Below are 23,897 nucleotides of genomic sequence, written 5' to 3' on the forward strand. Positions count from 1 at the left end.
TGGACCCAGCACAATATAAGTTAAGTATCGGCAACAATGGCCGTGATTATTTTGTGTGAACATGGCCTTCTACTTATAATACTATTACTAAATTAGCATAGCTGGTGTGCCTCTCCAGGTAGTGTATATATTTTTTGGTTGGTTAGGCTGGGTCCACACTACATTTTTGCAATCTGTTTTTTTCAAACAACGGATGAAAAACTGATGCGAAAAACTGGTAGCTTTTTTTTAACGTACACAAAAAAGTAGTCAACCTCATTTTTGTGTCTGTTAAAAAAAAAATCCGTTTTGATCCTTTTTTTATAATGGAAATTAATGGAAACACGGATCAAAACGGATGCAGAAAAATGCATCCGTTTTTTACAAAAAAAAACTGATTGCAAAAAGGTAGTGTAAACCCAGCCTTACAATCTACGTGTGCCTATATATGACATCAGAGGCATACTGGATTACATTATGACCCAATCCGGTGGAGTATTACAGCTCCGCCCATCTCTGAGGGTTATGAAGCAATAATATGGTTATTAGAGTTGGGTCTGAACCGGAGCGTGCGGCATTTGATTAACGTCAGGTGCTGAAAGAGGTTAAAGCCCTAAGGCTGCCTAGAAAACATGGATACAGCCATTTTTTCCAGGTAGCTTAGGGCTTTATCCAACTTCAGCAGCCACAGCAAAGCAAATGCTGCAGGCTCTGGTTCGGAGGTACTCGAGCACGGTCAAAGTTTGCTAAACTCCAGTAGTTATGTATAAGCCCCCTGACACTTTTTATTGGGGTTTTAAAATACTATATTTTGCAGGTGAATGCGGTCTTATGGGTGTAACCAAACTAACCTTTCAGCACTATTCCTCTAGTATTACAGCCTGGAGTCAGGACCGCATAAGGTAAGACACAGGAGGCGAGCGCCATTGTTTGGTTCATCCAGTTTTATTGTTCCTTTTATGAGCCATGTAGATGCTCTGTGTTTTGCTTTCCTCGGTTTCCTTTATTGGTGCCAGCAGGGGGTTAATAGTAAGCGAGAGTTAGAGAAGAAGCAATAAGGTGGGTCCTAGTCACAATAATGAACCATCGCAAAGAAGGTTCCACCAATTGTGTTATGATAACTACTAGTTTTACATAGTTTGTTAGGACCAGGCATGCAGGCCTAAAGATGGCTGAGAGGCTGTGTTATGGGTAAATAGCCATTACCATAGAGGCTCAGCCCTCCCCCTGCTGACTCTCACCTTTCAGTAGACGATAGCATCTCTATGTACACAACTTCCCAGGTGCCCTTGACCTCATGCGGGAATAGTCACTCTGTTCCTACAGGGACAATAACAGGATTCCGGCTGGGTTTACATACAGTGTTTTCATCAGTTTTTATTTTTTTTACTGACTTTAGAAAGGGCGTAAAAATCCCAGCAGTTAGACGTCTGCTGTAAGTGACATTTCCTATTCCCACAATGCACTTGGTATTTTTCCTGTGTTTTTTTTTTTTTTTTTCTGGATGTTGAATTTATTGGTTCTGTATCTAATATACAGTACGGTATAGTTGTATATACCGAAGAGTGTTTGTGCTAACTATGTCAGTTATTCCGTTCCTGACAAATATATGGCTGACTTCTTCCCAGACAATGGCATTAGTCAGCTCCAACAATTGGTCATTGTTAAATTCCCCCTAAGAACAATTAATTTGGGTAAAATCATCTCTCTTCATTAGCTTTTATCTAATCACATGGTCACCTTTAAGTTTATCTTCAAGGAATCTACAATTACATTGTTAAGTCCTTGGTGCTTACATAAAATATGTGACCCTGTCAATTGAAAAAAAAAATTAAAATTTGATGGGTTATATACCCCCAGTCCCCATCTCTTCACCAGCATACACCCCCAGTCCCCCTGCTCCCTCATCTCTTTACCAGCATAACACCCCCAGTCCCCCTGCTCCCTCATCTCTTTACCAGCATAACACCCCCAGTCCCCCTGCTCCCTCATCTCTTCACCAGCATAACACCCCCAGTCCCCCTGCCCCCTCATCTCTTCACCAGCATAACACCCCCAGTCCCCCTGCCCCGTCATGCCTTCACCAGCATGCACCCTCAGTCGCCAGGTTTAGGTGGAGCACACTTACAGCGGGAGGTGCGGTGGGGTAGCTGGGGCGGGCCATGCCTGGGAGCACTGCCAGACCCTGGCTACTGTATTGCGTCGCCGAAATCCTTAATGGCACGTAGCCACATACTTCTCTGTATGCTGCCGCATCTTGGCGAACATGGCTACGCGTGTCACTGCTGACACGCATGTCACAGGTTCGCCATCACGGGGTTAGGGTGTGGGTGCTAAGAACAGAGAAGCTCGTGGCTGAGGCTTCTCTCCCTGGCTTGCAGTACTTCCCATCTACTTATAGTAGATCGGGCCGTTGCAAAACTACAATTCCCATCATGCCTGGACAGCCAAAGCTTTAGCTTTGGCTGTCCAAGAATGATGGGAATTGTAGTCTTGTAACAGCTGAAGGGTCCTGAGTTTGACACCTAAACTACAGCAAGTCAGGGAGAGAGAAGCACTACTGGTGTGTTTACACAGGCAGATTTATATGACAGATTTTGGAAGCCAAAACCAGGAATGGATTTGAAAAGAGGAGAAATCTCAGTCTTTCCTTTATGATCCGTTCCCTGTTTATGGTCTGTGCCTGGCTTTGGCTTCAAAAATCTGTCAGATAAATCTGCCTGTGTAAACGCACCATAAGACACGCTTCTCCCGGTTCGTATAAGACTCCTGGTTGGAGTCTCAACAACTAGACCCTGACTAATCAAACTTTTGACATGTCCTGAAAAGTTTTGTCAAATAATGGGGACACTTTAAGGCAAAAAGCTATACTTTCTTTCTCCCCTAAATCCATGAGTATTCAGTGGGGGAAAAAAAAAAAGAATTCCCTGCAACTTATCTCCCAAAGGAACTAGCATGGTTAACTCCAACAGGCCAGATCCTTCTTATTCTCAATATCTACCATCTGGGAGGCGTCAAGACACCCTCATACACATTCGATTGATGAGTTCAGGAACTTGCATTTAATGTGTATGGGCACTTTAACATGAGTTCTGTATTCTTGATCCACTCTATATTCATACATATGTGTGAATGAGGCCTTAGGCCTAGCTATATCACTGTATAAGTGTATATGGTGCAGACAGTCTGCCATGTGTGGGAGAATACAGGTCAGCATGCACAATGCATACCTACAATGTAGGCCATGGGACATTTATGTGTGCATGAACTCTTTAGACACCATTCACATGACTGTAAAGATTTTCCTCTAATGGAATATCTATGATACTGTATCAAAAAGGTCTAAAAAGCTTCACCCCCTATATTAATGTGTTGCATACAGGTCTGATACAGGTTAAGTTGCAACAAGTATAATCTGGCATCTGTTTAACGCTATGCAATGAGGTACATTGGTGGGGCAAGGTGTTTTGGCTCCCTAGGCAATAATGACTCATTGCACAGAAACAGGATAATCGCATGTTACACCCTGTAGCTAATACAATGTAATCCATGCACCGGCTGATGGCAGGTGCAGACTCCAGCCCCAGCATGGCACATACATACAGTGAGATGTATAGCCTAAAATACAGTCACTTTGTGTTCAGGACTTGTGTACAGGAGGCCTAAACTTTTATGATCCATATTGTAGAATCTGGGTACATGCAATTTCTAATAAAGTTGCATGTGATATGCTATTTCCAGCTATATGACAACATAAAGAAGGCTCCTGCACTTAGGGTGAGATTTTTCAAACATGGTGTAAAGTGAAACTGGCTCAGTTGCCCCTAGCAACCAATCAGATTCCACCTTTCATTCCTCACAGACTCTTTGGAAAATGAAAGGTGGAATCTGATTGGTTGCTAGGGGCAACTGAGCCAGTTTCACTTTACACCATGTTTGATAAATCTCCCCTTTAATATCATGTAATATTATAGAATTGTGGTCTTATCATATTGTACTTGTGAGTGTACAGTATGGCATACCTCCCAACCGTCCCGGATTTCGCGGGATAGTCCCGTTTTCGGGGTGCTGTCCCGCGGTCCCGGAACGGCCCCCCGTGTCCCGCAATATATGTGGCCCCAGCGGAAAAAACAATAAACCAGTAACTCACCTGTCCTCCGGTCCCAGCAGCTCCTCTCCCGGCAGAGCGCGCACTCCCGTCATCCTCCGGGGCGGGCAGCGGGGTATACAGACACTGACTGTACCGGAAGTGACCTGCAGCCTCTATATGAATCACGTCCGGTACAGTCAGTGACTCTGTACCCCGCTGCCCGCCCCGGAGGATGACGGGAGTGCGCGCTCTGCCGGGAGAGGAGCTGCTGGGACCGGAGGACAGGTGAGTTACTGGTTTATTGTTTTTTCCGCTGGGGCCACACTAATGGGGGGTATTGGCTACTATGTGGGGCATATATGGGGGATTGGCTACTATGTGGGCATATATGGGGGATTGGCTACTATGTGGGCACTATGTGGGGGATTGGCTACTATGTGGGCACTATATGGGGATTGGCTACTATGTGGGGCACTATATGGGGGGATTGGCTACTATGTGGGCATATATGGGGGATTGGCTACTATGTGGGGCACTATATGGGGATTGGCTACTATGTGGGGCACTATATGGGGGATTGGCTACTATATGGGGCATATATGGGGGATTGGCTACTATGTGGGGCACTATATGGGGGGATTGGCTACTATGTGGGCATATATGGGGGATTGGCTACTATGTGGGGCACTATATGGGGGGATTGGCTACTATGTGGGGCTCTATATGGGGGATTGGCTACTATGTGGGCATATATGGGGGATTGGCTACTATGTGGGGCACTATATGGGGGCATTGGCTACTATGTGGGGCATATATGGGGGCATTGGCTACTATGTGGGGCATATATGGGGGATTGGCTACTATGTGGGGCTCTATATGGGGGCATTGGCTACTATGTGGGGCATATATGGGGGCATTGGCTACTATGTGGGGCATATATGGGGTATTGGCTACTATGTGGGGCACTATATTTGGGCATTGGCTACTATGTGGGGCACTATATGGGGGCATAGGCTACTATGTGGGGCTCTATATGGGGGCATTGGCTACTATGTGGGGCACTATATGGGGGCATTGGATGCTATGTGGGGCACTATATGGGGGATTGGATTCTATGTGGGGGATTGGACACTATGTGGGGCACTATGTGGGGGATTGGACACTATGTGGGGCACTATGTGGGGGATTGGACACTATGTGGGGCACTATGTGCGGGATTGGATACTATGTGGGGCATATATGGGGGCATTGGATACTATGTGGGGCATTTATGGGGGCATTGGATACTATGTGGGGCCCTATAATGGGGGATTGGATACTATATAGGGCACTATTCAGTCAGCAGCATGTGGTGACTGTAGGGGAGTGGCTATGGAGGGTTGCTATGGGGGCGTGGCTATGGAGGGCCGCTATGGGGGCGTGGCTATGGAGGGTCGCTATGGGGGCGTGGCTATTGGGACCGCGGCGCACATGTCCCTCTTTGCTCTTTGCAAAAGTTGGGAGGTATGGTATGGTGTGAAAAGACACTGCACATATATCACAATTGATGATGCTAATTAAAAATGCTTACAAAAATATCATTATAAACTCTTTAAGGGTACGTTCACACGTACCAATTAGCGAGTATGTAGTCACAGGGGCCCGCCAGGACCTTGACCGCTGCGAGTCGGTACGTGTAAACATACCCTAAAGGCTACCTAGCATTTGACTAACTTTTTACATGTTATAGGGACTAGAGATGAGCGAACCTGATGATCCGAACCCGAACTTTCGGCATTTGATTAGCGGTGGCTGCGGAAGTTGGATAAAGCCCTAAGGCTATGTAGTCATTGGCTGTATCCATATTTTCCAGACAACCTTAGAGCTTTATCCAAGTTCAGCAGCCCCAGCTACCCCAGCTAATCAAATACCGAACGTTCGGGTTCGGATCGACTCAAACCCGGTTCGCTCATCTCTAATAGGGACATGTCAGAGGTTTGTATTGTGGGGGTCGGGGTGCGAAGATCCCTGCTGATCGATAGGGGCAAAAGCGTTCGGCCCTTTCATCTTCACTTTAAACAGCTATAACAAGCCTGTGGGGCTTTCAGCTATTTTGTTGTCTGGAAGTGTCATCCTTCCAATGTAACTTATAATGGCTATTAAAGGGCTACAGGGCTTCAAAAACATGGCCATTTTCTTTCAGAGTAGAGATGAGCAAACCTCGAGCATGCTCGAGTCCATCCGAACCCGATTGTTCGGCATTTGATTAGCGGGGGCTGCTGAAGTTGGATAAAGCTCTAAGGTTGTCTGGAAAACATGGATACAGCCAATGACTATATCCATGTTTTCCACATGGCCTTAGGGCTTTTTTCAACTTCAGCAGCCACCGCTAATCAAATGCCGAACAATCGGGTTCGGATGGACTCGAGCATGCTCGAGGTTCGCTCATCTCTATTTCAGAGACAACACGACTCTTGTCAGGTGTGGTTTGCAATTAAGCTTCAATGGAACTGAGCAGCAAAACCCCATCCAAGCTGGAGACAAGAGTGGTGCTGTCTCTGGAAGAAAGTGGCCATGTTTTTGTAGCACTGGATAACCCCTTTAAGAGCAGAGATTAAGGGGGCATTCACACATCCACTAAATACTGTCTATGCACAAACAGTACAAACAGTATTCTGTGGACTGAATCTTGGAGATGCTGGGGTGCTGAGCTCCGCTCCGCAGAATACTGGCTGTGCATGTACAGTATTTTGCAGATGTGTGAATGCCCCTAAGAGTTGTATTAGACAAAGCGATTTTAAGACTTAGATAGACTTAAGCAATCTTGAAACAATCGCAATAATGATTTTTCAAACGATATTTGATCGTTTGGGCGAATTATTCCTTTTTTGTAAACGCAGCATAAGTTATGCTTGTTACGACGATCGTTACTGCGATTGTTTACTCCGTCTGATCCCAGCAAAAGGAACGATTTGGAATTACACTGAACGATTAGTAAATAAATGCGTAATTGCAGCGAACAATTAACAATGATTTTAGGGTCAGATCTAAATCAACTATCAATGACACACAAAGGTTTTTACACAGGGCGATTATCGCTTAAATTCAAACGATTTAATGATTTTCTGCATGATAATCATCCAGTGTAATAGGGCCCTAAGCCCAGCATCCCTTTAATCCAAATGACAGGTACCCTTTAAAGGGGGTATCCAGCGCTACAAAAACATGACCACTTTCTTCCAGAGACAGCACCACTCTTTAGGGATGCATTAACACTGAGGAATCCACACGGAGAAGTTACAGCGGAGTCTGACGCTCGCATCACCGCCGGTCCCCTAGACTCCATACTATGGCCAGACTCCATACTATGGTCATACAATGGCCCTAGACTCATACTATGGTCCGCCGTCCGCCCATGGGACATGTCTATTCTTTGGGCGGACGGCGGAATCCGTCTGACCATAGAATGAGATAAATAGAGTCTATGAGATGGGTGGAGATGCAAGCGACAGAATCCGCAGGGGGAACTTATTATAGTAGGTGTAAATGTGTTTGTGTATATGTGGCCTTTGCATTTCTGAGTAGTTTTTCCGTGTGCCACATTTATCAAAATGGCGCACAGATCTTCATAAATTTGAGACGATTCAGAAATGTTGTGGGACAGTCCGTAAATACAGTTCTTGCACAAAAGATGTGCTACGGACCTCCCGGCACCAGGTATCATGATGTTGCTGGGAGCGACAAAAAAGTTAAAATCTTCACGCCACTGTACTGACACAGCTGCGTGGCAAAAGTCACAAATAGAGCTATTGCGCAAACAGGCCCCCGGCTTGTGTTATGAGTACGGCACCCGCAACTCTATTTGTTCCTATGGAGGTGCTGTAGAAAGACTAGTACAGGGGTCTTTCAGCTTAGGGTACAATTACACGGAGCGATTTTTAACAATTAACGACTAATGATAAACGATCTCAAACGAGATTGTTTATCGTTAACCTGAAATTGTTCACCATATTACACAGAACGATAGTCGTTAGTTACGATTGTCCCTATGCTTGTTACTATGATCGTTTATTCCTTCTGATCCAAGCAAAACAATGAACAATGTGCAATTACACTGAACGATTAGTGAAAAAATGCGGAACTTGAGCGAACGAATGTGGAATTACAGCGAACGATTAATAATAATTTTAGATTCAGATCTAACTCAATGATCAATGACACACGAACGAGTTTTCGATCATTGCCTTCAATTACACAGAATGATTATCGCTTAAATTTGAACGATATAACGATTTTTTGCACAATAATCATTCCATGTAATAGGGTCCTTACTCTGTTCTTTCCGCCACCTCCATAAGAATGAATAGAGCCGCAGGTCACGTACCGCACCCACAGCTCTATACATAACAAAGAATTGGGGGGCTCAATATAGGAATTGCTGGGGAGTTCGGAGGTCAGACTCCCATAATCTCTTCCTTCTTGTCCCCTGTTCTTTGGATAGGGGAGAAGTTAATTTTTCTTGAAATACCCTTTTAACACCAAGCCACAGACGTACAGTGATAATACCCCCCCCCCCCCCCCCCCCCCCCCCCCGCAGTGTCTATATCATGTAGTTTGTGGTGTTTTACCCCCATACAGCTCCCCCATACATTCACCCCCAAAAACATTCAAGTGTGTGTGAATGTGTTTTTCTGACTTTTACCCTCTAGACTTGCATGATGATAGAATCACGATGATTGTAGTGAGAAAAGCACAGTATTTATATATAATATATACAGTGGTACCTTGGTTTAAGAGTAACTTGGATTAAGAGCGTTTTGAAAGAAGAGCTCACAGGTTTTCAAAATTCTAACTTGGTTTAAGAGCATTGCTTTGGTTTAAGAGCTCCCTGTACTGGGTGGGAGAGGGAGTGGAGGAGGGGCATGGTCTGCATAGATGGGTCTACAGCCCTGTACTCTGACCCAGGAAGTCTCACTTACCTTCCAAATCATAGCAAATCCACTTCAGACTGGGGCTTGCATCAGGGGACAAGATTGTGGAGGTTATCTCTTCATAGCTTTAACCCCTCTCTCCCCGGACAGAGAGTGCTGCAGTTATGTGCCCACATCTGTACTGCTCATTCCTTCATGCTCCCTGCAGTCTGTCAGCCCTTGTGTTCCCCAGCCACTCCATTCCTGCTATAATGTGCCTGCACTCACAGTCAGCTATACAAACTGCTGCTATAATGTGCCTGCACTTACACTCAGCTATACACACTGATGCTATAATGTGTCTGCACTTACACTCAGCTATACACACTGATGCTATAAATTGCCTGCACTTACACTCAGCTATACACACTGCTGCTATAATGTGCTTGGACTCACACCCAGCTATACACACTGCTGCTATAATGTACCTACACTCAGCTATACACACTGCTGCTATAATGTGCCTGCACTTACACTCAGCTATACACACTGCTGCTATAATATGCCTGCACTTACACTCAGCTATACACACTGCTGTATAGAAAAGTTTCTGTCACACAGACCTCTGGCAGCAACCCTGCTTCTCTATTTTATGCCCTTACTATACATTATACACCACATGCTGATTGCTATACTGTACAGTAACTTATAATATCACATATTCATCTGTTTCTCATTTTGTTTCATCTGTTCTACATGTTATTCAGAGTAAGAAAAATCAATAGTTTTGGGATGTGGAACCAATTGTCTGCATATCAATGATTTCTTATGGGAAAATTTGCTTTGGTTTAAGAGTGGATTTGGATTACAAGTGCAGTCCCAGAACGAATTATGCTCGTAATCCAAGGCACCACTGTATATTAGTGTGTGTTTTGAAAAAATTGCAGCAAAAACTCCATAAACCAGCAGCGTTGTAGGTATGGGGGGGGAGATTTATCAAACATGTAAAGTGAATCAGATTTCACCTTTCATTTTCCAAAGAGTCTGAGGAATGAAAGGTGGAATCTGATTGGTTGCTAGGGGCGACTGAGCCAGTTTCACTTTACACCATGTTTGATAAATCTCCCCCATTGTGTTTATATGTCACGGTTTACTCTATTTACATTCAGCTGAGTTTTTTTTTTTTTTTTTTTTTTTAAAGGAAACTGCCAGGTGTGTCTCGACCCTTTAAGAGTTGTCCGTATTATTTATTTTTTTTAACTAGAATCTGCGTTTTTAATCCATATTACATCGTTTTATTAACAACAGGAAATGGTATTCGGCAACCGTAAAGGAAATGCTGCAAAATTGTTTTACTCCGTCCAAACACAGCTGTCCTGGGCTGACACAAGGGCAGCGCGTGCGGCTCCCAGCCTGCCCGCCCGCCTCTCACTGACAGCTGCGCCGCCCCGCCCACACCACGTGCCGCAGCTCCCTTGTGTTTACATCCGAGTGCCGGCCACGTTGTTCTGACTTTCTCTCTTCTCATTGGCTGCCGCTGCCGCCCGTGGGCGTGGCTAGGTTGATATGTCGAGAAGAAAAAAAAAAAGTAGCGGGAAATTTAAAGCTGTGTGTGAGGGTGGAAAAGAGCGGGTGATGACCGAGCTCATCACTGGCGGGATCTGCCCGATAACAAAGAGGGGGGCGGCCGTGATACACGGAGCCTGCGGCCTCCCGGCGCCCCCCCTTTACTCACCACAGTCTATGTTAATAAAATAAAAGGAACTTCTGTGACCTTTGAAACCGTCCATTGTAGACAAACAGAATGTTATGTGGGGGAAGGTGGCAGCCATAAGGCAGCTGCTGCAAAGTCTGTCAGGGCCATGTTACATACAACATATCATATACATATAAGTCATATATACATCCTGTAGAGCCTGTAATATGTTGATTATCAGCTGGGCAGACATTGTGCATGAGGGTGCCATACTAATGTGCCAGGGATAGTTATCATAGGGAATTGTTAATACAGCATCACTGTCAGTGGTGCAACAGCAAAATCTGCAATATCAGTGTTAGCGGTGTCTTATATAGTCCTCACAGGCCCCAGCCATTGCAGTATTTGGTTGTCAGGGCATGATGGGAGTTGTAGTTTGGCAAGAGATGAGGAGTTGTAGTTTGGGGGACACTACTATAGAGGCAGCAGTCACACCTGAGCCCCAGTGCCTCTACACCAGGGGTAGAGAACCTTGGCTCTCCGGCTGTTGCAAAACTACAACTCCCATCATGCCTGAACAGCTAAAGCTTTGGCTGTCCAAACATGATGGGAGTTGTAGTTTTGCAACAGCCGGAGAGCCAAGGTTCTCTACCCCTGCTCTAGACTATGACGCATCACTAGAAAAACTACAACTTTCATCATGATGGGGGTTGTAGTTTTGAAACACATGGAGAGTCACAGGTTGGGGAACATTACTATAGGGGTCGTAGAGGAAGAGGGTTATAGTAATTATACAGCCTCCATAATGAGAGTAGTAGTTTTTCTGTTTTTTTGGGGGAAACTGCACTTTACAGCACCATAGTTGGCGATGAAGGCTTTTATTGTGTTCAGGGCCTGATGGGAGTTGTAGTCTTGCAATAGGTGGAAATGCACAAGTTAGGGAGCGCTGCTCTATAGTGGGTATGAGGAACCTTCGGCCCTCCAGCTGTTGCAAAACTACTACTATTCCCATCATGCCTGGACAGCCAACAGCTGGAGGGCCGAAGGTTCCCCATCCCTGCTCTATAGCTCCACACTGGGTCCGTGGTCTTTGGCGTAATAAAGTGACCAGCTGGTATTGTCGACCGGTCCTAGTGATCCGTATTCCTGCCGTGGGGCTGAAGTAGAGCGTTACGGTCAGGATACATAGACGACGTCTTCCTATTCCGGCCATTACTATCTATGTAGGTTATAGCATTGTACACCTACACGTTTCATACATTTTGCACCTCCTTTCCCTCTCATGTATCCATCCCACCTATTCTCCCAATCCTGTATCTGTATTACACGTGTGAATGGGGACTGGTAATAGGATGTGTTATGTCGCACGTCCGGACACGGCAGGTAACAGCAGCCAAATGGTCACCTGTATTGATGCCATTTAGTGGCCAACGAATAATTGATTGAAAACCTGTGTGTGTCGTAAACCCCTCCACAATGGGCCGGCACCTCCTTAACTGGGAGAATGCACCTATTTATGAGTGTATATATATATATATATATATATATATATATATATATATAATATGAAGTAAGGGCGGTGTCCACACAATGCAGATCAGAAAACCCGCAGGGGTCCTGCACCAAAACCCATTGCTGAAAATCTGCATTGTATGAATATATACTAATACAATGTCCCCCTCAAACATGTGGCTCTCTGGCTTTTACTCTCATCATTTTATATGGTAGAAGGGTCCAGGCAGGAGGGACATTGGTTGTCAGGATATGATGGGAGTTGTAGCTGGAGAGACAGATTTGGTGAATGCTTATATATATATATATATATATATATAAAAAAAATTCTTTTTTTTCTTATATGTGAAGTAGCATGGACCCCAGTTCTCATTCATAATCCTATTGCTGCCGCCATCTTTTCTACCTGGTGAGAGGTTCATCTCTATAGTGTATACAGACTACAGCGCCATGTCACTTATGACGCAGTTTAGGTCACAAGGGCTGTCGTGTTTCAGCGTATATGTTTTCTGACTAAAATAACCAGACACCCCCACGATTAAAGTGAGATGACCTTCACCCACCATAGGGTTCTACTATAATTCAGGAGGGTTCATTCCAATCCTGGGGAGATATGATTACTGCACACACAGCACACCACACACTTCAGTTTCAGTGCCCCCCCCCCCCCAACCCCCCCCAACCTGATGTAGAACTACAACCCCCATCCTGCCCTGACACACATGTGCTGTAGTCCTACAACAGCTGCAGAGCCACACACCCTGTCCTGTACAGGTTACTGTCTTTTCCTTTCATCCTCCCCCTCCTCCACCATTACAATAGCAACACCTCTGCATTTCCTAATTCAGGAATAAAGTAAGGTGAGGCCATATTAGCATGTATGCCAACCCCCTCCCCCCAGCTGGGCAGCAGGGGGGGGCACAACCTGTAGAACAGCAGTGGTGGCCCAGACCCCCCCGCGCATGCGCCGTCCCCTCCTCTGCCTGTATAAAGAGGCTTGGCGCCAGCTGATCAGCTGAGAACCGGGGCTGCTGCTGCAACTGCAAGTGTGTGACTGGTGAGTGCTGGGGCTATATACCTTCTATATACTGTATACTATATCTATACTGCTTTATACATGATATGCACTGCTATATACCTTCTATATACTGCCTTGTACACTGCATGTATAGCCATTTCTATTGCTCCTTATATTGATGCATAGTCCTATCTCTGTATGTACTGTAATATAATATATATATATATATATATATATATATATAATGTATAGACCTTGTATTGATCCCAGATCCCCGCAGATCACCTATAGATCCCATAGAGATCCCCAGGGCCCGCCTGCTTCCCGCTCATATCTGGGGGGTCGCATATTTGGGGGGTCCCCGCCTCATCCTGTGCACAGCTCTGGCTGGATTCACCATTGTGGCTACTGAATCTGCCTGTCTGGCGGTGAGAGGGTAAATCCGGGTGTCAGGGTGCAGTATTGGGGTGTCAGTCATCAGCCCTGGTGGGGTCTGTATATTGGGGGGAGGGGGTCTGTATATTGGGGGGAGGGGGGCTGTGGCTGCAGCTCGGTGTCACCCCGATCCCCCTGTAGAATGTGGCGGGTAAACGCCATCTGTTAGTGCCGGGTGTGTGAGAGGAATCCGGGTGAGTTACCCGCCCCCCAGGCTTTGGAGGGAAGTCATGGGCGCTCTCTATAATTTGGCGCGGAACATTCCCGGAGCGGCCCCCGGGCTCCCCCTCTGTATACCGCCCGGGGGTGTAGGGGGGACCCCCCATCCATCCTGTGCCCGGACACCCGGCCTGGGCGCCCCCTCCTCTGTCCCTGGGCTGGGGGTGCCCGGCTTGGCGGGAGTCTGCTGATCGCCGCTCCCGGGGGGCTTGTGGGCTCACTGCCGGCTATGGACACCGACAAGGGGGGCTGGGAGACATAATCGATAGTTTAACCCTTTGATTAATCGATTAGAATCTGTTTTATTCTGCTTTTACCCTTCCTGGCAGTCACACAGGGAGCTGTCATACCGCGGCCTGCCACTGGGGGCAGCAGCGTGCTCCTGAGAACAACTGACTCACATATACAGAGACTAGTCTTATAGGAAGGATATATATATATATATATATATATATATATATATATATATATATATATATATATTTCTCTATCGCATATGTTAGGAAGAATCAATCATATAAATTGTGTATATATATATATATATGTGTTATTGGAAGGATCAATATTATAGATATGTTGTAGGAAGGATATCTATCGATATATATATTTATTTGTAGGAAGGATCTATATAATATGTTTATAGGAAGTATCGATTGTGGGAATAATACCTATAAAATATATATATATATATATATACCTGTATTATATAGAAAGGATCAATCCTGATAATAACTTATTATATACTACATGTATTATTATATACATGTTATAGGAAGGATCAGTTGTGGCAATGATCTATTATATTATGTGTTTCATGGCTTACACCCCTAGCTCTTGTGTTGTGTCTATCATGTATCTAGTGACTAATGTCCATATCTATAATCAATGTCTTATTTTCTATTTCAGGTTTGTTTCTCATTTCTGAATAATGTCAAGAAGAAGGTGAGTGTCTTTGGACCATTTTGCATTCGGAGGATGAACCCCATTGGGTTATGTTCATACAAGTCTGAGATGCTACTGATGTTGACTTCAAGATTATCTCAGTTAACGTCCATACTAAAGTATTTCAGTCCTGTATGTACATAATATTAAAGGGGTTATCCATAGGGATGAGAGAAATAATAGTACTAGCGGATCGCTTCACTAGGTTCGGCCCTCTGCTTGTCAGCCAGCTGTCTTTAAACTCTGTGCAGCTCCCCTCTGGGTGCCTGGAAAAACTGGATCCAGCTTTTCCAGGGACCTGAAGAGGAGTGGCGCAGAGTTCAAAAGCTGGCGACTGACAAGCTTGAAGGGCTTTGCTAGTACTGTAAACTCGCTCATCTCTAATGATTCACTATTCTGTTTAGCTGACTGGCGGGGACCCTGATAATTTATGAGAACAGAGGTCCACTTTCCCTAAGTGGATAGAGCAGCAGCATGGATACATGGCCAACTCCAGATCATGGGTTCGCTTTCATAGTGCATTCTTGAATAGAGGTGGCCAGCGTGCACACGGCTGCTCTATTCATTGACCTCCATTCTTATGACCCCCACTGATCAGCTACTTATATCAATCCTGTAGACGGGGATAACCTGTTTTAGTTTTATTTTAATGATTTAGAGCATGGATGGGGAACCTTCGGCCCTCCAGCTGTTGCAAAACTACAATTTCCTTCATGCCTGGGCAGCCGAAGCTTTAGCATGATGGGAATTGTAGTTTTGCAACAGCTGTGGGGCCGAAGGTTCCCCATCCCTGATGTAGAGAATGCTATATTATGGATCTGTGTTGTACCGGTCTAGGTTACAGTGCAAATAGACCCTTTTATGTCTGTACTGTTCTTTCAGTTAGAAATTGGCACAATATGGTGCACAGTTTCTAGGCCACAGTAATACAGGCATTTTAGGACCACAAGATGCTCTGCATTACCTTACATATAGCCTCACTGTACAGTTGTCTTTATTTTACTCAATGTCTTTCTCCTGTTAATCTGCAGTGGCCGCCTACAAGCAAAACATGGAAAAGGAGATGAAGAAAATGAATGTCCGTCTACAGTTGCAGTTGCTACAAGGAAAAGAAGAGCCGAGGTGAGGATTCTTAAACGTTCTATCCCTAATATTCACTGGAACATGTGTCTCAGTTGTAGACCAGGGGGTCTGGGCACATGACCCTAGCTGAATGATGGCTGCATATTACTCATTACATTAGTATGATCCATGGATCGGGCTGATTCCTTCAATGGGAGGGCTGTAGGCAAATTTGGATTTCTTTTCATGCTGTCTTTGTTGTGGATGGTACGGCAGACTTACAATGTGTTTTATTCTCACATAGGACATGATGTCGGCACATGAGAGTCAGTGGGATACGAAAAGACACAACTATGAGATCCAGGTAATTATGCTGAACTTTACAAACCAATATAAAACCTGTCATTAAAGATGGTATATCCTGACACTTCCTGATCAGTGCGAGTCACAGCTAATCACGAGAAGAAAGGGGTAGCACTGTGTCAGGCCATGGAAAAACTGACCTCCCCTTCTATCCCAAATGCAGCCATTTTACAAGATGGGAATACCCCTTTAAGACTTGAGGTTGTGCACAATTTTTAACCAAACACAGAATTGGACTTTAAAGAATGGTAGACTGATTCTTCCCTTTTGTTTTTTATCCACTCTTGTTTGGCTAAAAAAAAAAGTGCCTGTGTGATTCCAGCTTAAATGTTTTGTGCAGCAGTTTTCTTTGTAGTTTCCTGTGGATTGCTTTTTATCACTTGTCCTTGTCATACAATGCTGAATTGCCCACTTTGCTTTGTACAGGCCTGCTGGTCACAGATAACAACAACCGGAGGGGCGACTCCTTGTATTCTTATTGAAACGCCACAAAAGGAAGTTTCAGTCATGCCGGACATATCAAAGTTTGCCCGATACCGGTTCCAGAACCTCTTCATCAGTCCATCTCCTTTACCAGACCTCAGGTAAGGGGCCAAAGCCATAAAAAAAAATGTCTGCGTCTCTGCAGGCTCTGACTGTACATGATGGAAATGAGGTTTAAAAAAATAAATACAATGTGTAACCACAAAAACTCATTGTTTTTCTAGTTGGGGAAGCTCAAAAGATGTCTGGCTGAAAATGTTGAGTAAGGAGTCCAAATACATTCACTCCAGTCGTATGCTACAATACCACTCCAGTCTTAATGCGGAGATGCGATCCATATTGTTGGACTGGCTCATAGAGGTAAGTCTTCTTCAATGTAACTTAAAGGGATTGAACTGTGCCACACTTGTCCATAGTTGCAGATATAGCATTTACATGGCTTCCATGTAGATAACTAGCTATCCAAATAATGTCTGGGTACGCCAGAGGAAGTGGCATGGTTACATGGGTTGTCTTCATTTCTGGGGTTGTCACTTCATTCATTGAATGGAGTGTATTTCTAGGTGGGGAAAGGTGGCTGGGCTGTGAGGGCAGACTAGTTTGATTACCTATGCGCTAGTCTGTAGATGGCCACAATTTAATTTTTTTTTCTCCCCTCTTCTTCAGGTGTCAGAAGTTTATAGCCTTCATAGAGAAACCTTTTACCTCGCTCAAGATTTCTTTGACAGATTTATGCTGACACAAAAGTGTGTCAACAAAAGTATGCTTCAACTAATAGGAGTCACCTCCCTGTTCATCGCCTCAAAACTAGAGGTATTTATTTAATTTATTTTTATTTATTTATTTAATTTATCTATTTATTTATTTTTATTTAATTTATTTTTTATTTTATGTTTACATATTTATTTTAATGTTTACATATTTATTTACATATTCTATATTTAACTTATTATAAATCTTTAAATATTTATTTAATGTTTACATTTATTCTATTGTTTACATATTGTGTATATAGTAATTTATATATTCTATATTTAACTTATAAATCTTTATACATTTAATGTTTACACATTAATTTTATTGTATATTTAATATTTATATTGTTTACATATTTTGCTAATTTATTTTACTTGTATATTTATATAGGTATATAATTTTATTTACATGCGTACATAGTTTTTTTGTTTTTTTTTTTAATTTATTTAAAGGGGTTTTTCCAAGATCTTAAGATTACAAAAAACATATAGTTCTAAGCAGTGCTTTATATAAAATACTATAGAGCATACACTCCCAAGTCCATTTCCACAGCTCTAGTCTGCCCTGGTGCCTCGGTTTACTTCCCTTCTCTGACATTGTGCGTACACTGCAGCCGCAGTGATGGGCCTCACTGATTGGCTGCCGTGTCTGCCCTGCCATCAGAAGAGCAGGTAAATGGACAGCGGGCTGGAGCGGAGCGACTGCGCTGGACTGAGTATGCTCGATAATACTTTACAGCCCAATCAGGTTTTAAATAACTTATCTATTTTTAAATCCATTTGGGAAAATCACTTGCAATAGCTATTTATTTATTAGATTTTTATTTTTTTATTTTATATTTATTTTAATTTTTTTCTTGCTTCAGGAAATCTATCCCCCTAAGCTTCATGAGTTTGCATATGTGACAGACGGGGCATGCACTGAGGATGACATTATAGAAATGGAATTAATAATACTTAAGGTAAGGTCTTATTCCCGCTCAGTTACTGACTCTGATGTATTATTGTATTTTCTGCTTCATCCATTGATCAATTAAATTTTTTTTAGGCTTTGAAATGGGAACTAAGTCCGGTGACTGCAGTTGCTTGGTTAAATCTCTTCCTTCAAGTCTCTTCTCTCAAAGACCTCCCCAAACTACTATTACCTCAGTATTCCCAGGAACAGTTTATTCAGATAGCTCAAGTAAGTAGAAGTAATCCTTCTTACACATAAGTAGGGTACAGGACAGGTGGGTGGCATTTCTTGAGACTCACTCTTGGTATTCATCAGTGACTGAAGGGGCACTAATTCATAGGTCCTGCTTGGGTGTCTTAGGGTCCTAATACTAGGACAGCCATCAGCCAGTAAACTGGCAAATGCTCATTTGCTGGCTAATAAGGTTTTTTGATCCCGCAAATAATTCAGACACACATCAACATGTAATGGGGACTCTGTTGTCTGAGCGTGCTTGATGTTTCTCAGGAGACACCTGCTCAGCCTGTATTATATATAGCCTATAATGCAGGTCATGTACAAGGTGGGAAACCCCCTCTAGTTGTATTCTTAAGATGGGAATTGTGCTTCGCTGTGATGACTGAACAGGACCAGGGGTTATGGGGTGCTATACTACTTATTACTCTGAGCTCATAGATCTCTTCTCTGTTACTTCCGCAATAGCCTAAATTAATTAATTTATTTATTTATTTTTTATTCAACAGCTCCTAGACTTGTGCATCCTTCACCTTACCTCACTGGATTTCCAGTACAGGATTTTGGCAGCTACAGCTTTATACCACTATACTTCAATGGATGTAGTCACCAAAGCTACAGGTATACGTTATAACCTTATTTAGGTGCCCTGCCTGGGGGATGATTGCTGGTCTCAGATAAGATTAGTTTTGTTTTTTTCCCTGAAGCTTGAGCCAAACCCAAGAGAAAATGTGTCAAACTGCTGCCTATATAAAAAAAAAAAAACTAAAATTGTTTGTATTTTTATTTGTTGATGAGCTGTAATCCCATATGTGGTGAATTGTATTGAGACGATCTATACGTTTTTTTTTTTTTCTAACGAACAGGTCTGGAGTGGGAGAACATCTCGGCATGTGTCCAGTGGATGGCTCCTTTTATGAGAGTGATACAAAGAAATCCTCCACAGAAGCTAAAGAGTTTTAAGAAGGTTCCAGAAGAAGGTCGTCATAACATCCAGACTCACATAAACTACCTCGACATGCTGGTATGTGGATGGACTGTTCATTTTGTTAAAATAAAATCACCTACAGGTTTTTTTTTTGTTGTGACTATCAGAATTACTTTAGTCTTCACCTGTGAATTATTTTTAATGTGCTAGGGTCTGTTTACACAGATTTATCTGACATGATTTTTGAAGCCAAAGCCAGGAACGAACTGTAAACGGAGTACAGGTCATTAGGGAAAGACCTACGATTTCTCCCCTCTTCAGATCTATTCCTGGCTTTGGCTTAAAAAAAAAAAATCTGTCCGATAAATCTGTGTAAATGCACCATTACCCTCTATTTTCAACCAGTGCTTTGAGGGATTAATTGTAAATTCATTGAGATTTATGTTCGTATTTTTATCTATATAATTTTTTTTTTTTTTTTTTACGCATTCCAATATTCCCCTAAAAATATCAAGCTTTTTAGGATCGCTAACAGTCAGGAACTTCACTGATGAAAGAGCAACCCCCCATTATTTTTAGAATTCCCTCAGGATGTTGTCCTTGTCCTTTGGCTCATAGTTTATCATCTGACAATTATTTGTTTTTCCTCCTGCAGGATGACGTTAAAGTAAAACCTGAAGCATTCCTATCAGAAGGACTATCTCCAGTGTCTGTCGGTGGTATCTTAACTCCTCCCAAGAGTACAGAGAAGACTCCTTTATAATGGAAGAGTTCTCTAAGTGGACAGTTCATGTATTGGGCCACATATGGCAGCTTACGTGAAGCATTCTCTGTGTGCACTGAAGCTGGAAGAGTTGTCTTGATTCAAGAGGACGTTATAAGTGATCTAGCACTCTTGCCTAAGTGCTCTTGTATGTAGTTTACTAACTTTAATTTATTGGCTCCTCTTCACAATCTGGCCGGTATAGGAACATGGATGTAAAATGTTTGTGCACGCACTTTGTTTTAAGAAGGTTACTATAGTAAAAATTGCTTGCAGTGTAGGATTTGGCCTTTAAGGTCCTTTCCACATCCTATTGACCTTTTATTTCTGGTCATATAACAATGTTCAGATTTCACTGCTCTGCTTGACAGTGCCTGGGGTTTAGGGATGACCAGCAGGCTCCAATAACACCAGGTACTGTTTTTTTTTTTTTTTATTTGCGCCTTTCCATGACCTGCCAGGAAAGTATTTCTAGGAAGTTAGTCACTTTTAGTATTTATTTCTTAGATTGATTTTATGATGTATATACTAAAATATGCAGGTGAAGATATCAATTGTCATTATGTGGGCTTCTGCCTATTCTCTCAATACTAGTCAGTGTGCGAGAATGTTACAATGTCCACCTAGCTATGGGTTACTTAGGGTCCATTTACACAGATTATCTGCCAAAGATTGAAGCCAAAGCCCAGGAATGGATTTGAAAAGGAGAAATCTCAGGCTTCCCTTTATGACCTGATCTCTGTATATAGTCCGTTTCTGGCTTTGGCCTCAAATCTTTAGCAGATAATCTCTGTCTAAATGGACCTTTACAATCATCCTTATTGAAAGGATACTGAATTGCGGAGTATAAACCTGCAGCAAACTATTACAAGGCTGGGTTCATGAAGAGTCAACGGGCCAACAAATTTGCACAAAATTCCACATGTGTAATGTGGATTTGAATACAGTAAGGAAAAGTGAAAATCAGCAATTCTACAATAGTCTATGCCAGGGGTGTCACTCCAGCTGTTGCAAAACTTAACATTCCCATTGTAGCAGGCATGATGGCAATTGTAGTTTTGCAATAGTTGGAGGGACAGAAGTTTGACACCTGTGGTTTATGCTGTTGATGTGATTTGCAGCTTCTCTTAAATCCACTGTTTTATGGTGTCTTAAAATGTATGTTGTACTGTACTCAACCAATACCTGATGTGGCAGACTTGGTGCAAGAATTTTTATAAAGAACATTTTAGCAAACTGGAGAGTTGCAGCAAATCTGTCACTTGGGAACGTACCCCAATATGGTTCTACACTGTGGACCAATGTTCCCTTTTGTTCCTTCAGTAGTGTATGTGAAACACTATGGAATAAACAGTATTTTAAAAGCAGTTATTGTTCTGTTGTGAGGTTAAAAACCAAAAGTAAGTAATTTTGTGTCTCCACTAGAATCGAGCAAATCTAATGCATAGGCCATCAATTAATTTAGCCATGTAAAAGTTGTTCTGTGATAGGCTGGAATATGACTCCAGGGAACAAACCCAGAACCCTTACACACCAACACTTTACTGTCCGCAATTACAGATCCGTAATTGGACAGTATAGTACCTATTTATTTAAATGGACCCTTTTCCACACCCATATTTGCTATGATCTGTAAAAAACGGGATCTGTGCAAACTGGGACAGATACACATCCAAAGCCTGTCCGTAGTGGTGGGTGTTAAATTATGGACCGGATTACTGATGTGTGAATAGGGCCTCAAAGCGGTACAGCTCAAGTCTAGTGAAGATGCACTCTTGTTCAGTTAAGAGTATGTGCACACTGTGGAATTCTTAAGTAGAACTTCAAGCAGGTTCCGCCCATCCCATAGGCTCAGTTCTATGCTCGGGCAGATTCTGCCATCCACCCAAAGAATTGACAAGTCAATTCTTTGTGTGGATGGCAGAATCTTCCTGAGCATGGAACGGAGCCTATGGGATGGGTGGAACAGTCTGAAGTTCTACATAAAGATTTCGCAGTGTGCACATACCCTAAACCTAAATCTGCCATCTATTCTTTTAGTCTTGTAAAAGTTTGTTTTAGTTCCCCAGAGAAGTCTCCAGTGGCTGTGTCTCTGCAGAACTTTACAAAACTAAATGGACAGAATGATGATTCAATAGAATTCAGTCTTTCTGCCGATTGGCTGAACTCTAGCCTTCACCTTTCAAGGGTGAATCCATGCATGGCATGCTACTTTGCTGTGAATTCACCCAGTTTGTCCCTACTGCTACATGTAAGGAATGAAAATCTGTCAGACTAAATCTCTGCAGCATCCTCTGTATTGGAAACGGATGCAGATTTACAGTCAAGTCCACAGCATTATGCTGGCTTTACACGTGTATCATATTGTTATGTTTCTGATCTGAACTAACAGAAATATGGTCAGGCGGAAACATGCAATACGCATACAAAAATGCGCCTATGATACGCTTGTGTGAATCTGGTCATAACCTCTTAGCCCTTTGTACATGTGATTCTACCTTTAAATACTATCAGCTGTACGTGGACTATAGTGCGTTCTCTTTTCTATACTTTGCATAACTGGTGATGTGGGAGCTTTCATCACTGACTGTTCAGGAAACATCTAGCCTACTAAGTTTTCTGACTTTTACTAGAACTGAACATTTCACTCAAATGTTCTGAAATAAACTGGGTGCTGGTATTCTAAATACCTTTTTAACCTCCACATACGTACAGTATGTGGTGCCTTTCAGTGATGCTGCTATTGGCTTCTATGTCATACTGTCATGGCCAGAGCACAGGGCTCTATGTGTAGTTCCTGTTCTCACACCACTGTCTTCTGGGAATAACATGTACACTTGTAAATACATTATGAATTTGTATATTTTTCATCTCATCAGATGTCTGTACAAAAACGTGTATATATGTATAAAATAAACAGTTGCTATTTATGTTGTGTCTGACCAGACGTTATTTCCACACTCAGAAATACAGCTTTCCCATTGCCTGGAGAAAAGACTTCTTCCGCCTCTGGGCAGCCAGCTGTAAGACCTCCTCGGGATTGCTGGAATTCAGCTCTGGTTGTCCTATGGCTTTTATCTATGGAGAGAATGAATACATAATTTTATATGCATGTACTGTGTACAGATCATTTTTTTTATATTATATATATTTATAATGCCATGCAATACAGTACCTATTATGCCCTCCCATGTGCCCATATTGTATTGTACTTTATGACATCACCTGTTACATGATGTTGGTGAATGGGGATTTACCAACCTCATTAACTTAGACTGGGTTACAATAACACAGCAAGCGACACTACAGTCAAAACAGAACCCATTATCAAGTCAATAGGTTCCATTGTCTGATGGGTTGCTGCCATTATAATGGAAACCCTAATAGCAGTGTGAACAGAGCCTCAGTATTGAGTTTGCATTGGGGTTTTTTAGACACACTGCAGATTTTCAATGCACCCTCCCTGTTTAATGGTGTGGATGTCATGTACTTCACATTATAGGCTGCTGCATAAGGATAGACATACACAATGTATTGTGTTCAATCTGAAATCCCAATAGATGTATACACTTAC

At 42.9% G+C, this 23,897-nt stretch overlaps 2 protein-coding genes across 4 annotated transcripts in view; one reads left to right on the forward strand and one right to left on the reverse strand.

Moving 5' to 3' along the window:
* Positions 1-794: 794 nt before the first annotated feature.
* CCNE2 (cyclin E2) lies at positions 795-23,243 on the forward strand. Of its 3 annotated transcripts, none has more exons than XM_069957304.1 (12): positions 795-881; positions 14,745-14,780; positions 15,812-15,902; positions 16,147-16,206; positions 16,632-16,789; positions 16,913-17,048; positions 17,355-17,501; positions 18,310-18,405; positions 18,492-18,626; positions 19,142-19,253; positions 19,499-19,656; positions 20,216-23,243. In XM_069957304.1, exons 2-12 carry the CDS (start codon positions 14,767-14,769, stop codon positions 20,321-20,323), a joined length of 1,215 nt encoding a protein of 404 aa, XP_069813405.1. In that variant the 5' UTR covers positions 795-881; positions 14,745-14,766; the 3' UTR covers positions 20,324-23,243. The 3 variants fall into 3 exon arrangements, with proteins under 3 accessions (XP_069813405.1, XP_069813406.1, XP_069813404.1); XM_069957305.1 differs by lacking the exon at positions 795-881 and adding an exon at positions 11,789-11,877; XM_069957303.1 differs by lacking the exon at positions 795-881 and adding an exon at positions 12,491-13,223.
* Positions 22,743-23,897, reverse strand: part of INTS8 (integrator complex subunit 8) — a 33,258-nt gene continuing 32,103 nt past the window's right edge. Inside the window, exon 28 of the mRNA XM_069957302.1 lies at positions 22,743-23,401. Coding sequence (XP_069813403.1) covers positions 23,285-23,401 — 117 coding nt within the window. The 3' untranslated portion in view covers positions 22,743-23,284. The remainder of the gene's footprint in view (positions 23,402-23,897) is intronic.

This window comes from Dendropsophus ebraccatus, chromosome 2 (genome assembly GCF_027789765.1).
Source record: "Dendropsophus ebraccatus isolate aDenEbr1 chromosome 2, aDenEbr1.pat, whole genome shotgun sequence".
NCBI classification, from domain to species: Eukaryota; Metazoa; Chordata; class Amphibia; order Anura; family Hylidae; genus Dendropsophus; species Dendropsophus ebraccatus.

Coding starts and splice junctions, on each gene's coding strand:
- CCNE2 (XM_069957304.1), top strand. Junction 17,049..17,354: donor TGTTGGACTGGCTCATAGAG/GTAAGTCTTCTT, acceptor CCTCTTCTTCAG/GTGTCAGAAGTTTATAGCCT. Junction 17,502..18,309: donor TCATCGCCTCAAAACTAGAG/GTATTTATTTAA, acceptor TTCTTGCTTCAG/GAAATCTATCCCCCTAAGCT.